Source organism: Ascaphus truei, chromosome 3 (assembly GCF_040206685.1).
Source record: "Ascaphus truei isolate aAscTru1 chromosome 3, aAscTru1.hap1, whole genome shotgun sequence".
In the NCBI taxonomy this organism is placed as follows: domain Eukaryota; kingdom Metazoa; phylum Chordata; class Amphibia; order Anura; family Ascaphidae; genus Ascaphus; species Ascaphus truei.
The window spans coordinates 410,858,384-410,875,839 of record NC_134485.1 but is presented as its reverse complement, the minus strand read 5'-3'; the positions used below and the strand labels follow the sequence as shown (position 1 = coordinate 410,875,839).

The 17,456-nt window shown below is 44.7% G+C and overlaps 1 protein-coding gene across 1 annotated transcript in view; it reads right to left on the bottom strand.

The window, feature by feature from the left end:
• Positions 1-17,456, bottom strand: part of TENM4 (teneurin transmembrane protein 4) — a 1,230,300-nt gene that overhangs the window by 75,143 nt on the left and 1,137,701 nt on the right. The window contains 2 exon segments of the mRNA XM_075592607.1: positions 2,949-3,165; positions 16,758-16,904. Of these exon segments, the coding sequence (XP_075448722.1) occupies positions 2,949-3,165; positions 16,758-16,904 (364 nt within the window).

Sequence of the window (17,456 nt, the reverse complement as noted above, 5' to 3'; positions counted from 1 at the left end):
AGAGCCCTTTCATTTCAGAGACAGGGTGTAATTGAGGGGCCCCGGTGTGAATGTTTGTGGGCGTGCTTTATATATCTGTACCAACATTACTGCAGCATTTCCAGAATCACTGCAACGCTCTACTACAATCTAGATACAATCAATTCCCTACATTTGAAAATGTATTATATGAACTTTAATAAAGAGTCAATCCCACTTGTATGGGGAAAGCCAGATGAACATGACAGCTGTTAAAGGAGGTAGCCCATCGTAGCCTATTTATCTTACAAAGAAAGCACGTCGTTCGAAGATCTCGCATCTCTAAATCATCCGGCCAATAAACATACAATGTCCACCTGTTATTAGTGTTTTGTGCCAATCCATAATACTGAAACAGATGTTACAAAGGGGAAGTGCATTTTCACTTTATTGCAACTCAAATAACCAATGTTAAGTAGCACTGATGCTTTAATCCATTTATGATGCCATTTTCTCTCAATCTTGGCCCTTTGTATCTGATATTCCACCATAAGTAGTGGAGTTACATGGCCCTTCTTGAAGAACTCCTTGGGATCTCACGTTAAAGCGATATATTGCTTCTGTGACCTTCACACTTTATTACAGACCTCCTAAAAGTCCAAATGTTTTAGAAACCTCTACTAGGGCGAGAGAGTGTCTGTTTACATTTTATCAATGTAAAACCCGACATGAAATAGTGGAATGCTAATTTGAAGGAATCGACCTGTAAAGGCACTTGGTTCAATGGAGAAATCATCTCTTATATTGCCGGCCAGGTACATTTATACTCGGCTTGGAGGAGGGAGAGCTGGAAAGATGGACTCAGAGAAGATGCTTTATCTCAGTGTTAAAGAAACCTAATAAAAGTTAATTCTCCAATGATAGGAAAATGTTGTTTCACATGGGCTTCACTAAAAGAGCGGTAGAAGAATGGAAGAGGCAGGAAGATGTGGTGGTTCGAACAATTACTGTAAAGGGTCTTTAGATGCTGGAGACAGGCATAGGGGACACTATGAAAATTGGATATACATAACATGGCACATATACCAGAATATGGTACATTTGGGTTAGTGGGTTACATGGTTCAGAGCTATACAAGTGGTCTTATTTACAAAACAAGAGCTATTACCATGTAGAAATTGGCATTTTAGTAAACAGACTTTGCCTGCATGGTAATTGCAGTTATATTAGATGGCTGTTTGTGTTTTTGTAAAACCCTTAAAGGAAAGGAAAAGATTGGTGTCATTTTCTCAGCAACTTTCTGAGTCTCTCAGACAAATCTCGGTATACCCACCATGTCTTTGCTTTGCCCAATAACCAATACAAAGCACACAAGGGAAGTCACTTTATGTAAGTTTTACCATAGTAGGTAGGATCAAAGCCTAACACATCGCAGACTCACGGAAGAAAGGGCAAGGGTAGTGTTAAAAGCTACAACATTTCAGAAGAGGTTTGTGCAAAAAAAAAAGGATTCACGATTTGTGAGCAATCTTATCACTGCTGTGTTATAGGTTCTATTTCTCTCCTGTATACTGAGCCTCTGCGTTAGTTTAGGTCATGGATAGCTGGCAAGACACCAGATTGATTTCGTAGCTTAGGAAAAAGCAAGGCAGTGCTTTGTATTTCTCAGCTCAGGGAAGCCTTATCTATGGGGATCATCAGCATCAGTATCATTAAGTGGGCCTTGAGAATGCATGCATTTCTTCACATATCCATTTCCAATACATGGAAGGTTGGAACACTGATACTAATTTAGCTTATCTCTCCTGTTCCCTTCTGCCATTCCTCATTAGGATTTTGTGGCTGCAGGTACTTCCTTCTCATATGTGCTGTAAAAAGGGTCATCCACCCTTACGTGTGGTAAACAAATATATATATATATATATATATATATATATATATATATATATATATATATATACATAACACCCATCTTTCCTTGTATTAGTGCAATAAGAATCATTATGCTGAGCAATGACAGACATTATAGGGAGGGGGGGTGTTACTTGAGGAAGGATACATTTTGTGCCCCGAAATGTTGTGCTATTACTTGTCTCATTTGAATGCAAATAAATGACCTGATGATCCTTTTGCACACGAAGCGTGCGGCTCTTCCGTATCGCGCTAATGCAGTGCCGGTTGGGGAATCCCGTTACTGATATGATACACACCGCAATAAACTGTATTGAAAACCATATTGCAAGGGCTCTCAACTCCAGTCCTCAAGACCCCTCCAACAGGTCAGATTTTCAAGCTATGCCTGCTTCAGCACAGGCGGCTCAATCAGTGGCTCAGTTGAAGACTACGACCCTGATTGAGCTGCCTCTGCTGAAGCAGGGATATCATTAAAACCTGATACGTTGGGAGGGGGAGGGGGCTTGAGGACTGGAGTTGAGAACCGCTGCCATATTGGGACAACTGGAGTGCAGGGAAAGTGCTCATCTTTTTGGCTTACTTGACATGCCTGATAACACGTATCAGTTGTGGTGTCTTTGGCTGTCATTATTTTTGCAGCAAATAAATGAGCTTTTCTAACCAATCTGGTATATATATATATAAAAAACACTCGCAGATTTTGCAAAGAATAAAATGATTTAGTGTAAGCTTAGCGTTTCAAACCTGCGCCGGCGACCTTTCACATTTCACCTGGAGAAAGGCCTTCTGCGCAGGACCGAAACACTAAGCTTTAAATAAATAATTGTCTTTTTTTGCAAGACCTGTGAGAGCTGGTCATTTTTACCTTCATATTAGAATTTCCCTAATATGTGGAACGGTAACAATTTAACGGAGACATTAAATACAATTAAATATCATGCACTGATGACAATGTAAAAGCTGTAATGGATCCATACAAGTAATTTTTTTTTTGGGGGGTGGGGGGGGTATGTCCTTTAACCAACATATAGGTCAACATATTTCACTATGGTGGAATAAAAAATAAATCAACTCACCCGCCATCAAAAGGATTGTCCCCTGGGATGAAGTGGGTGCTGTCCCTGCCCACTAAGAACTTGATCCTGTTATAGAAGGAGCGCAGGTTCTGTTGGGACACGGGGGCCTGCGTCTCCTGAATGATATCAAGGGGATCAGGCGAGCCCAGGCACAATGCGTTGCTGTGACAAAAAGGCTGCAAACAGCAGTCAGGATCCATGCAGTCCACTAAACCGTCTGCGGAAAAACACAAGCGCACAAGCCCATTAATGTATTACTACCTATGTTCTAGTATTGCCTATGAAGATGTTTATGTGTGTATTGTTAGTCATTTTCTTTCCCGGTTGTCACATGTTTTGAAGTGATCCAGCATAATAGTGGTTGAGATCTGCTTGAAAATGTTTTATGCCAGGTTTCTTAACCCCTTCGGTGCATTGCAATACGCTGCAGATTTACCCAGCGATGAAAACAATCGCCTTTTTCACTTGAGAGTGGTCTGTGTGCAGGAAAGAGATGTTGACCCTACAGTAGATTCCTTTTCACATAGAAGTCCACGTGAGTGCTGCTCTACCTGTGTTTTTCACCAGTGTAGCATCTACTAGAAGAAAACCAAGAATAGTCTTCTTTACTAATCAAGAGTTTAGGAACTATTTCCAATGTTACTCTTTGGCTACATACTGTACCCATGTGAAAGCTCTTTTCACAGGCATTTGGGAGAAGAAAACAGGGAAATCTCGTCATTATTATTGACTTTCATTGGATTACACAAATTTATCGGGGAGAAAGCAGGAAAAAAAAACATATTTCAAAGAGTCTCCCTGTTACCAAGGGAGATATAATTAGTATGTACATAGTATCTGAAGGAACGAATCCTTAAACGGAGAATTCTAATTCACTTATAAAATATCCCCCTATATTTAATTTGACTTGTCCTTTTCCAGTGGAATAACGTAGATATACATATATAGATAGATAGATCTATATAAAAATAAAAGCGAAATATCAAAGCATAATTCTGGGAATTACGCAATGTCACACATAGGATATCAGGACCTATCACAGGGGTGGCCGACTCCAGTCCTCAAGGGCCACCGACAGGTCAGGTTTTAAAGGATATCCCTGCTTCAGCACACGTGGCCCAATCAATGGCTCAGTCATTGTCGGTGGCCTGAGGACTGGAGTAGGCCACTCAACCACATACCCTCCCTGCAACCTTAACCACCTTTATTACTCTTCTGCTTCTGGCTGTCAACAAAGACGAGCCCTGAGTGGAGAAGACTATAGAGGAAGGCTAGACACTGGTAGGAGGACCTCCATATACAAGTCCGAAACGCCATTGAAACAGCTAGCTTAAGTGGTTAGCATTTGGTAAGAACCAAAACCTAAATTTCCCAATTGACTAAGCATTGCTATGCTATAGACAACATCCGGTGCTGGAAGAAGACTTGTTATAAGGTGTCTTCAGCCCCAGAAGATGTCTTATGGAATAGCCCCACTTCATAAAAAGGGCCTACATGTAGAATTATGGGATGTTTAACACAAGTCGATTTTGAACCATTTATGAATATTGCACATGCGGCAAATCTGAAACAGTACTATCTGTTTTCTTCCTTCATTTTACTTTATTGATTCATTACTTATTAGTCTGTTTTCATTACTTCTTGGATCCCTCACCCACTATTGCAGGGGGGGGCTCAAGTCCAGTCCTCAAGCCCCTCCAACAGGTCAGGTGTTCAGGATATCCCAGCTTCAGCACGGGTGGCTCAATCAGAGGTTCAGTCTGAGCCTCTGATTGAGCCACCTGTGCTGAAGCTGGGACTGATTGCTGATTGTGCTGAAGCAGGGATATCCTAAAACCTGACCTGTTGGGAGGGATTGAGGACTGGAGATGAGCACCGCTGCTCCCATATGTACTTCTATAAGAACAATGTATGAATGTATGTATGTATATATATATTTAAATATATATATATACATAATATATATATATACATATATATATACACACACACACACATATATACATAAAAAGCATTGACTTAGTTACACAAACCAACCCTCTGCTCTCTAGAGGTTGAAATCATTATAAACCGAGTCCTGGCCCTATGTGTATTCTGTGTATTTATGTCACCATGCCCGACGGTCCCCCTCAGCTTCCCAACCTTAGCGATGATAATAACACTCGTCCTTTCTCACTCTACAATTTGTTGCAAGCCACTCTGGCGGACAAGGGGTTAAGGAAAGCGGCTGAAGACTAGTAAAATGTCGAATGTAGCTGTGACTACTTGTGGCCTCGCCAAAACCCGGCCGCATTTAATGGCTTGAGCCTTAGTTCCCTGACACTAAATAATGCAGCATATCTACAGAGTTATGGGCGCAGCACCAAAATCCGTCATGCTCATATAACAGGCAGAGAGCACAGAACATTAAGCAAGCAGACAAATTGTGTGCTTAAGGAAAGTCACAGCATGACAGGTGCTGTTTGAAGATACTGCACTGATATGTGTTGGCCGTGGAACAACATCTGGGTCCACACAAGCTTTGAAACCATAACATCTGTATTCTGAGTATTTAAAGACCCACTGCCAAATTCACTACTCAGACTGAAACTGTCCTGGAAATAACATGCGTGGCCTTATCTTCCATGTTAATACTGTGTGTTGTTCTTGGCAGGTTTGTGTGTCTGAAGAAGTGAATGAATCTGAGGGCTTTATTGGAGGCTCTTCTCTCAAACAACATGCACTATTGGAAGACGTCCCGGGTAAAGCTAGAGTAGTAGTGTGCAGCCTTTGCTGTATTTGTTATGGATATTTTACAGTGGTTGACATGGCTTAGAAAAGTAATAATATTGTCTCTGACTAACAAAAAAACAAAACAATCTGAATTTTGTAAACATGCAGGAAAATATTTGACAAAGATTTATACAATATTTATTCAGAGAAAGCAGAAAGGTGGCGATGCTTCATAAAATAAATATGTTTTCTTTAAATAGAAAGTGGAACTGTAAGTGTGTAACAAATAGTCCCACTTCATACCCCACCTAGTCCCACTTCATACCCCCCTAGTCCCACTTCATACCCCCCTAGTCCCACTTCATACCCCCCTAGTCCCACTTCATACCCCCCTAGTCCCACTTCATACGCCCCTAGTCCCACTTCATACCCCCCTAGTCCCACTCCATACCCCCCTAGTCCCACTCCATACCCCCCTAGTCCCACTCCATACACCCCTAGTCCCACTCCATACCCCCCTAGTCCCACTCCATACCCCCCTAGTCCCACTCCATACCCCCCTAGTCCCACTTCATACCCCCCTAGTCCCACTTCATACCCCCCTAGTCCCACTTCATACCCCCCTAGTCCCACTCCATACCCCCCTAGTCCCACTTCATACCCCCCTAGTCCCACTCCATACCCCCCTAGTCCCACTCCATACACCCCTAGTCCCACTCCATACCCCCCTAGTCCCACTCCATACACCCCTAGTCCCACTCCATACCCCCCTAGTCCCACTCCATACCCCCCTAGTCCCACTCCATACCCCCCTAGTCCCACTTCATACCCCCCTAGTCCCACTTCATACCCCCCTAGTCCCACTTCATACGCCCCTAGTCCCACTTCATACCCCCCTAGTCCCACTCCATACCCCCCTAGTCCCACTCCATACCCCCCTAGTCCCACTCCATACACCCCTAGTCCCACTCCATACCCCCCTAGTCCCACTCCATACCCCCCTAGTCCCACTCCATACCCCCCTAGTCCCACTCCATACCCCCTAGTCCCACTCCATACCCCCCTAGTCCCATTTCACTTTGACAATCGTATTTTAAACTTGGAGGTATTGAAATAGGTTTGCCAATTGTCCCGGGTTTAGTGGGACTGCCCTGAATTTGTAATGCATGGTCCAACTGGTGAGCACAGGAAAGTGTTCTGAAATTGGAGATATGTAGGTTTTTCTCTTTATGCCTTTGACTGGACTTACTATTTAGTAGAGGGATGTTATAGGACAAGAAAATGAGAGGAAGTCAGATGGATGAAAAGATTACCTAGGGGAAACAGCAGGAAAAATGTGTGCTACCCACTTCTCGACATGATGACAGCCCTTACCTGCTGTTCAAGAGTTATGGGTCAGTGTTCTTACACCTACTGCTTAAAAGCTGGTGAACGTATGATGACCACAAACTCAACCCTTTCATATGCTTGTATATTGGGTATTGCTGGCCTTGCACATCTTGTTCAAGGTGTCATCTATTCATGCCTATGTGGCTTATACTATATCCGCATAATTGGCTAATCAGGTTGTTTTTCAGACAAAATTTCCAATTGAAGTCAATGGGGAATTTAATGTAAAAACAGCCCGATTAGTCACGTTGGCAGATATAGAAGAAGCCCCTACATGTTCTGTGGTTCTTTACGTTTTTTTCCATCTCTCATACAATTCTCTTCTTTTGTGGCTTTACATCACCTAGCTTATGTTGAGATCACTAACCCATATGAATGGCTACATTGAATTCAGTAACAATCTAACCTGATGTTCGGAGGACGTGAAGGAGTATGCTTAGAAAAGATCATTTTAGATTTATTAATGATAATAAAACTGAAATAAATCCAGATTTAAAAAAAGTAGTAAGGTTGGTACCATAATGAGCCAAATGACATTGTACCTCTGCTTAACAATGATTTTGTGATCAATTATTACATTGTTTGACAAGATCGAGTTTCTAGAAAAAAGAAGCCTGGTGATATTAGGTGGTAAAGGCTATTTCTATCTATGGTGCAGGGACAGTTTTGTTAAAAATCCTATTTTATGATGCCAATTAACAAAATCTTTTGCTTTTTGATTGCCGCACTTACACTAATCCTGCTTTGTGAGCCAAGTAATTTCAGTGTCAGACAGAGTAGAATTATGGAAAAAGTCACTTTACATACTCAATGACTGGAGAGGAGTCATGTCGAATTGATTTTTACACATGCAACTAACTACGAGGCTTGTTTGTTCCTAGAGTTTTGATGATATCCGTGATACTGCACAAATATAAGTTCACTTTGGGAAGTTCAATTTAAAGCACAGATAAAGAACAGAACCCCACACAACAATAGGGTACTACAAAGAGTAGAACAACTGACAACCATTGCTCTTACCCAAGACTCTTTAACCTTAGAAACACCAAGTGAAGAATGGGGAATAGTATTGTATTTTTATATTTGTACTTTCAACCATGTATGCAGCGCTTTATTGAGATGAGGTACAAAATATAATACAGCTGAACCCCTTTATAACGCGGTGCTCGCGGTCCACATAATGAGACCGCATTAACACTGAGATCGCGTTATAACCAGGATCGCGAAATGGCCACCAACGAGGACTTACCCGGCATCTGCAGCTTTCTCCTTTGTGTGTGTGTCAATTAGCAATAAAGCATTGAATGTTATAAAAAAAAACAGCCTGCTGATGCAGGGAGAAAGGAGAGAGCTGCAGATGCCGGGTAAGTCCTTGCGTGGCGGCCATTTCGCCCCCAAAAAAACTTAGAGATGTTTTAAATTGGGATCCACGCTCAGACCGCGTTATAAGCGGAACCTGCGTTGAGCTATCTGTCAGGAATCGGCGTCCCCCGCGCTCCCCACACAGAGCACTTTCTCCCCTCAGGGAGTCCCTGGACACACAAACAATCCTGCCTTACCGACCTCTGCGGCTCCCCGCCCCTGCAACCGTCGCGGGATCACTCCCCTCTGCGATTCCTCTGCTCAGCGCCGGGCGCGCCCACGCCTTCCCGCGCGCATACCTGCACCATCCACTGGCTCGGTTCACGCGCGTACACGCGTTACAGAGCACGCTCATTCTGCACACTCTTCTTCCCGTCCCCCAGACCTTAGGCTCCGCCCCCGCACTCCACACGAGCATACTCAGGTTACCAACAAGACTCATCTGGCCTGTTATGCCTGCACCAATCTGCAGTGTCTCCCTGTAGCTCTTCCTGTCCCGCCCCCGTTCCTGATTGGACCTTCCTGCTTTATCTAGCTCCTCTCTGCTCTCAGTCTTTGCTCGACATAGTCTCTGTATGGAAGTACTTCTGGATTCTCTCAGTGTTTTCACAGGTTCTGACACGGGTTGTACGACTACCTTCTACTTGCGGCGCTGGAGCCGTTCTTTCTCAGAGATCTACGCCTCAAGATAAGTTACATCCCTGTGCATATTTTTCCAAGAAATTCTCATCCGCCGAGAGGAACTATGACGTGGGTAACAGGGAACTTCTGGCCATGAAGATGGCTCTTCAAGAGTGGAGACACCTGCTGGAGGGGTCGAAAGAGCCGTTTACTATTCTCACGGACCACAAGAACCTTCTTTACATAGAAAACGCTCGACGCCTTGGTCCACGACGAGCCCATTGGGCGCTTTTTTTCACTCAATTTGATTTTCACCTTTCCTATATCCCCGGGACCAAGAACGTAAAGGCAGACACACTCTCCCGAATACATTCTTCTGAAGAGAGACCAGATGAACCTTTGGAGACTAGCCTTCCACAAGAGAGGATTCTCGCCACGTCTTCTTTCAAGAATCTTGAAAAGATTTTGCACTCCCAGAGACGCATTCCCAAGGACTTGGTCGTTCCCGACAACAAACTCTTCGTACCTTCCAAATTTGTTCCAGAGGTCCTGTCTTGGGGTCACTCCTCTAAATCTGCAGGTCATCCAGGTTTTAAGAAGACTACTGATCTCATTTGTCGGAATTTCTGGTGGCCAAGGATGTCTCAAGATATTCTGGAGTTTACCCGCGCCTGCCCCACGTGCGCTCAAAGCAAGACTCTCCGTCAAAAGCCTCAGGGTTTTCTGTTACCTCTTCCAGTTCCAGACTGCCCCTGGTCCCACATTTCGATGGACTTCATCGTGGAGTTGCCCAGGTCCAGAGGAATGAACACTATCTTGGTGGTCGTGGACAGGTTCTCGAGGATGTCCCATTTTATTCCACTTAAAGGATTACCCACCTCCCCCGCCCTTGCCGATATATTGACGGAGCAGATTTTCCAGATTCATGGGATCCCTTCGTCCATTGTTTCTGACAGAGGTTCTCAGTTCGTATCCAAATTTTGGAGAGCTTTCACGAAGAGATTGGGCATCTCTTCTTCTTTCTCTTCCGCCTATCATCCTCAGTCCAATGGACAAACGGAGAGAATCAATCAATCCCTGGAGAAGTACCTGAGATGTTTCATATCCGATTTCCAGGATGATTGGGCTCAACTCCTTTCTTGGGCAGAGTATGCCGTCAATTCTGCCAAAAATGAGGCCACCCGGGAGTCGCCCTTCTTTATAAATTATGGGTTCCACCCTCCCTGTCTTCCCATCCCCAACATCCCTTCTGGAGTACCAGCTGTGGATGAACGCATTTCTTCCCTCCAAACCGCATGGTCCAGGATTCAGTCTACCCTTCTCGACTCCTCCCGCAGATCGAAACTACAGGCCGATCGTCGTCGTCCAGTTACAAAACAGGGGATTTGGTATGGCTCTCCTCTAAGAATATCCACCTCAAGGTACCTTCACCTAAACTGGCACCTAAGTTCCTGGGTCCCTTCCCTATTTGTGAACAAATCAATCCCGTGGCATACCGGCTCCAACTACCACCCAGTATGAAGATTCCCAATGTCTTTCATGTGTCCCTCTTAAAACCATTCATCTCTAGTCACTTCTTTCCGGATCAGACTCGTAAAACGGACCCCATTACTGTCCAAAATAACGAGGAATACGAAGTTCACTCTCTTTTGGATTCTCGCCTATCGAGGGGCCAGCTCCAGTTCTTGATGCAGTGGAGGGGCTATGGCCCTGAAGAGAGATCCTGGGTACCTTTAAAGGACATCCATGCTCCGGCCCTTCTTAAGTCCTTCAGGAAAAAGTTTCCAGAGAAACCGTTCATGGACCGTCCTGAGGCCGTTCCTGAAGAGGGGGGTACTGTCAGGAATCGGCGTCCTCCGCGCTCCCCACACAGAGCACTCTCTCCACTCAGGGAGTCCCTGGACACACAAAACAATCCTGCCTTACCGACCTCTGCGGCTCCCCGCCCCTGCCGCCGTCGCGGGATCACTCCCCTCGGCGATTCCTCTGCTCAGCGCCGGGCGCGCCCACGCCTTCCCGCGCGCACACCTGCACCATCCACTGGCTCGGTTCACGCGCATACACGCGTTACAGAGCACGCTCATTCTGCACACTCTTCTTCCCGTCCCCCGGACCTCAGGCTCCGCCCCCGCACTCCACACGCGCATACTCAGGTTACCAACAAGACTCACCTGGCCTGTTATGCCTGCACCAATCTGCAGTGTCTCCCTGTAGCTCTCCCTGCCCCACCCCCGTTCCTGATTGGACCTTCCTGCTTTATCTAGCTCCTCTCTGCTCTCAGTCTTTGCTCTACATAGTCTCTGTATGGAAGTACTTCTGGATTCTCTCAGTGTTTTTACAGGTTCTGACGCGGCTTGTACGACTACCCCCTCTGGCTCTCGATCTCGGCACTCCTTGGACAACGCTCACTCTGGTAACCCCTTGAACATGGCTTGGACTACGACCTATCTCCACTTTCCACTCCCTGACCTCGACAAGGCATTCTTCACTCTCTCTCTACAACCGGTACCAGCAAGTATTGTCTACCTTACTACACCTGGCCTGGCAACACTTTATACCACACTCCGGACACGCTCCCTTTGCTGCAGGTACGTGTATTACCACTTCCCCCATTCAGCTCAGGGGACGGGTCTGGTCTGCGGCAGCACCGGCGTAACACATCCAAGTTAGGCCTCGGCCATGTTACGTGCTTGCTGGCGGAAGCGCGCTGAGGCGCGCTCCCGCTCAGCACTGAGCCCCTACAGCCGCAATTAGAGCGGCTTTAGTAGGGGCTCACCTGCGCTTCCGCGCGCTTGCGGAAGCGCAGGTCTTGGGGGAATTTAAAATTCCCCCGCTTGCCGGCGAGACAGGCCGGTCACGTGAGCGGTTCGCCCAATGAGGGCGAACCAGCTCCGTGACGTCACTGGCCCGCCCCCGGCCAGTGACGCGCCCGCCCCCGGGCCGCCCCCGGACCGCCCCCTGACGGCTGCTGAGAGCGCTTGCGGTAAGCAACCGCAAGGCCAGGGAAAGCACCCGTTTTCCCTGCGCCTCAGCGCGCCTCAGCACGCCAGCAGGGACCGTGGACTCGGCCTTAGAATACGAATGGCTATTACTGATAGTTGCAATGCATGAAGAGGAGTAGTACACTGATTTGGTTACTGAGATTTTATCTGCTGGCTGATTTGTGCACTAATACAAACAGTGAAAGACATTGGCGAAAGGTCTACTAAAACCCCTATTCTATATGCTGTGAAGCCATTTCCCTCTCGCTCAGACTTATTAATGCTCCATTTATTTGAATAGGGTTGAAATATTCCTGCACTAGGAGAAGAAGACTTCACAGAATAAAGCCCAAGGAGGGGAAAGATAGCAGGAGGCACTTTGCCTGCTCAAAACACTGTCAACCCCCCCAAAAGGACAGGTCAAAAATTGAAATTCATGTTAACATGCAATATTGAGCCAACATACAGAATGTAGCAGACATTATTGCCCCCTCTGGTATGCTGGTTTAATAGCACGTTATCCCTGCCCCAGTTTTGCACGCAGGTGATTCAGGACCACCTCTGGCGCCGTGTGTATGTCCCACAGCAACATGCCAGCGCGTGCAAACACATTTGCTACTTCTGTATACAGCCGAACATTGATACCTTGTTTCAAAACTCTTCCAAACTGACAAGTATTTCATTTTTTTAACGATATCAGATACCACAATTCATAGCTCACTGTACATATACATCACTGCTATTTGATCACGTTAGTGTTGCTCCTTTAAAACATAAATGTTGAGGGAGGTAGCTTTTAATCTATTACCCCCCCCCCCCCCCTCCCACTCCTCCACCTACTGTCGATATGTAATAGATCTGGAGAAAATGTATCTGCTTTCATTGAAACAAAAATCTGTTTAGAATTTAGAAAACGAAATAAAAAGGCAGATGGGTGAAAAGATACAACCTTAACTGGTACATGGAATATGATATATGGACGAGATGTACTTTGCTGAGCAGAAAAATAGGAGATCAGATGGACATTCTTTCAATGCTGCGGTTTAATTATGTTGCATAACATTTCATAGATCTAGGAGAACCACGCGATGAAACCAGTGAACAACATATGTAGCTAATCTTAGTGGTATGAAGTACTCAAGGAGAAGATCAGAGGAACAGCTAGAGCAAAGTATATGCTCCACATGCTGCTAGCAACTTGGACAGAATGGTCTACAAAAGAAACAGGAACCTCCCAGCAACACAATTATATATACAGTCATGTGAAAAAGAAAGTACACCCTCTTTGAATTCTATGGTTCACATATCAGGACATAATAACAATCATCTGTTCCTTAGCAGGTCTAAAAATTAGGTAAATACAACCTCAGATGAACACAACACATGACATATTACACCGTGTCATGATTTATTTAACAAAAATAAAGCCAAAATGGAGAAGCCATGTGTGAAAAACTAAGTACACCCTTACTGCTTCCATAGGAATTAAGATGCTAAGTAGCAGACAGGTGCTGCTAATCAAATGCCCTTGATTAATTGATCATGAGCAAGTGTGACTACCTCTATAAAAGTTGAACTTTTAGCAGTTTGCTGGTCTGGAGCATTCAGGTGTGTGTTAACACAATGCCAAGGAGGAAAGACATCAGCAATAATTTTAGAGAAGTAATTGTTGCTGCCCATCAATCTGGGAAGGGTTATAAGGCCATTTCCAAACAATTTAAAGTCCATCATTCTACAGTGAGAAATATTATTCAAAAGTGGAAAACATTCAAGACAGTTGCCAATCTTCCCAGGAGTGGACGTCCCTGCAAATTCACCCCAAGGTCAGACTGTGCAATGCTCAGGGAAATTGCAAAATACCCAAGAGTTACATCTCAGACTCTACAGGCCTCAGTTAGCATGTTAAATGTTAAAGTTCATGACAGTACAATTAGAAAAAGACTGAACAAGTATGGTTTGTTTGGAAGGATTGCCAGGAGACAGCCTCTTCTCTCTAAAAAGAATATGGCAGCACGGCTTAGGTTTGCAAAGTTGCATCTGAACAAACCACAAGATTTCTGGAACAATGTCCTTTGGACAGACAAGACCAAAGTGGAGATGTTTGGCCATAATGCACAGCGTCACATTTGGTGAAAACCAAACACAGCATATCAGCACAAACACCTCATACCAACTGTCAAGCACGTGGTGGATGGGTGATGATTTGGGCTTGTTTTTGCAACCACAGGACCTGGGAACCTTGCAGTCATTGAGTCGACCATGAACTCCTCTGTATACCATAGTATTCTGGAGTCAAATGTAAGGCCATCTGTCTGACAGCTAAAGCTTTGCCGAAATGGGGTCATGCAACAGGACAATGATCCCAAGCACACCAGCAAATAATGTAGATAGAAAACAAAGCACTACTTCACTAGTGCATGGTGAATAAAAGGTTAAATCAAGTGCGTGCCCATAAAAAGTTGTTTATTGGTTCCAAATATAAAACAGCTACATGGAGGGGGTCCAAGGGCCCCTCACCAATGCGTTTCGACCGTTGGTCTTTCTCAAGGTGTCAAGGAGACACCTTGAGAAACGCATTGGTGAGGGGCCCTTGGACCCCCTCCATGTAGCTGTTTTATATTTGGAACCAATAAACAACTTTTTATGGGCACGCACTTGATTTAACCTTTTATTCACCATGCACTAGTGAAGTAGTGCTTTGTTTTCTATCTACCTCATCTGCAAGCTGCTGAAAACGAAGGCACGGATATCCTGAAAGGTTGATGTACATACCTGAAGAATTATACCTCACAAAACGTGAGTTATTATACTCTGGTTTATATATTGTCAGTACATCTAATCCGATGTTACTTTGACTGGACACCAGAGGTGTAGATTCTCACCGCTGTGCAAGTGGAATCCTGGCCAGCTATTCGGAAAAATTGTGGAGTAATATATATACTATTCCAGTGGAAAAGTGGGGTATATTATTTTGTTCATGGAGGATATCACACTTATGCATTTTACTTCATAATGCTTAAAGACTGCGAATTGATTTGTCTGGAGTTTGGAGCATCACACAACTATCTGTAACCTACAAACACACCAGCAAATCTACAAAAAATGGCTGAAAAAGAAAAGAATCAAGGTGTTGCAATGGCCCAGTCAAAGTCCAGACCTCAACCCGATTGAAATGCTGTGGCTGGACCTTAAGAGAGCTGTGCATAAATAAATGCCCACAAACCTCAATGAACTGAAGCTACGTTGTAAAGAAGAGTGGGCCAAAATTCCTCCACAACGATGTGAGAGACTGATAAAGTCATATAGAAAACGATTACTTCAAGTTATTGCTACTAAAGGTGGTTCTACAAGCTATTGCGTCATAACGTGTACTCAGTTTTTCATACATGGCTTCTCCATTTTGGCTTTATTTTTGTTAAATAAATCATGCCACGGTGTAATATGTCATGTGTTGTTCATCTGAGGTTGTATTTACCTAATTTTAAGACCTGCTAAGGAACAGATGATTGTTATTATGTCCTGATATGTAAAACCATGGAATTCAAAGAGGGTGTACTTTCTTTTTCGCGTGCGCGTGCAAGTTATGGTGGGTAAAAAAAAGTGACAAAAACCCTCCACCGCAAAGCATATAGCAAATGGAAATATTACTGTATGCTCATTTGCATGTCTTAGACAGGTCTGCAACCCGCCTTTTACATTATCACCCAGCCCACAGCACTTCCACTGCAGCAAGGGATTCTGGGAAATGACATGCAAATGGGCACACAGTGTCACCTTTTGCTTCAAAACCATTTTTAACATGGTTCCCTATAGGCTTAAGCTTGCTGCATGGTCACAGCTTTAAGCACAGCCAGGGTTTAGATGCATAGCCAGAAAACCCACCCACAGACAGCTGTTTCGACCTTGATGGGTCTCATCAGTGTGGGGTTGGTTAACTGGCTATGCAATGAAGCAATGAGGATGGGGTTTACCATACTTAGTTAAGTTTTCTGGCTATGCATCTTAACCCTGGCTGTGCTTAAAGCTGTGACCATGCAGCAAGCTTAAGCCTATAGGGAACCATATTAAAAATGGTTTTGAAGCAAAAGGTGACACTGTGTGCCCATTTGCATGTCATTTCCCAGAATCCCTTGCTGCAGTGGAAGTGCTGAATGCTTGGTGATAATGGTAAAAGGCGGCGTTGCAGACCTGTCTAAGACATGCAAATGAGCATACAGGAATATTTCCATTATATATATATATATATATGTATATATATATATATAACGCAATAAATTTGACGCACCGTGGAGAAGACAGGCTTGCATCCGCAGTACCTGGAAGATCATTGGATAGGCCTTCATTCACCAGTGGATCTACAAGGGCTGATGATGACGATGACAATGATGTGTGACGTGTGATTATATAAATAGAGATACATTTATAATATGTGCTTTGTATAATGTAGCCCAATAGAGAAAACATGCATGTAATTGCTACTACCTCTGCTCACTTCTCGCCTGCAACACAGTGAAAGGACACTTTGGATTGAAGTGAGGAGATTTAGACAATAATCACACGGGAAGCAAATGACAAACATTACCTGCACGTATCCTCCGTACACAGATATTTCCAAATAGCAGTGCAGTTATTGAAGTGCATCCTGCAATTACCCCATCAAAAGATTGGACGAGTGACAAGCACTTAAAATAATTATGGGAATAACAACGTCATAACAAGGACTCCTCCACTGTGCCCTGCTTACCTGCGTCGTTATCCGTCCCATCACCGCAGGCTGTTTCCATGGAGGTGTCACACCCAGCTCCTCTCCAGCCCAGCTGGCAGACGCAGTGCCATCCATTCAGGTCCAAGGTGCACCTGCCGTTCCCATTACACAAGCCGGGACAGCCCTCTGAAAACCAAAACAATCACGTTGTTTGCCGTGTTTTACATAAATACTGCACAGCCGTTTATGTGAACTGTGTATCATGCGCCCAGACTGGGCATTTTATCACCGGCGCTGACAGAGCTGGGCCCTAGTACTGACGGGAGCTGAAGGTGGAATCACCTGTTTTTCTTAACATATTTCGGTAACGGAAACCACCCGGATACCCTGGGGCGATTATTTATACAAATCCCGTCTTGTTTTCTTCAGGTCTGCAGCGGCCAGCAGCATGGTATCAAGGAGCGTGGCTGCCGGGGGAGTGGGTGACCATTACCTCCAGGTTGCCACTTGGAAAGCAAGTATTCTCCGTAGCCATATATGTACCACAGTGGCCAAAACCTCAACTAAGGCTGGTAGCCATGTCCAGTGGTCGACAAATCACCAAAATATCTACTCGCCCAACAACAAAAATCTACTCGCCACCTAGTACCACACGTGTGCTGCTTGGGCCAATAGGAGCTCGCCACAATGTTAAATCCACTCGCCCGGGGCGTGCAAATGTATAGGTTTGTCGAACAC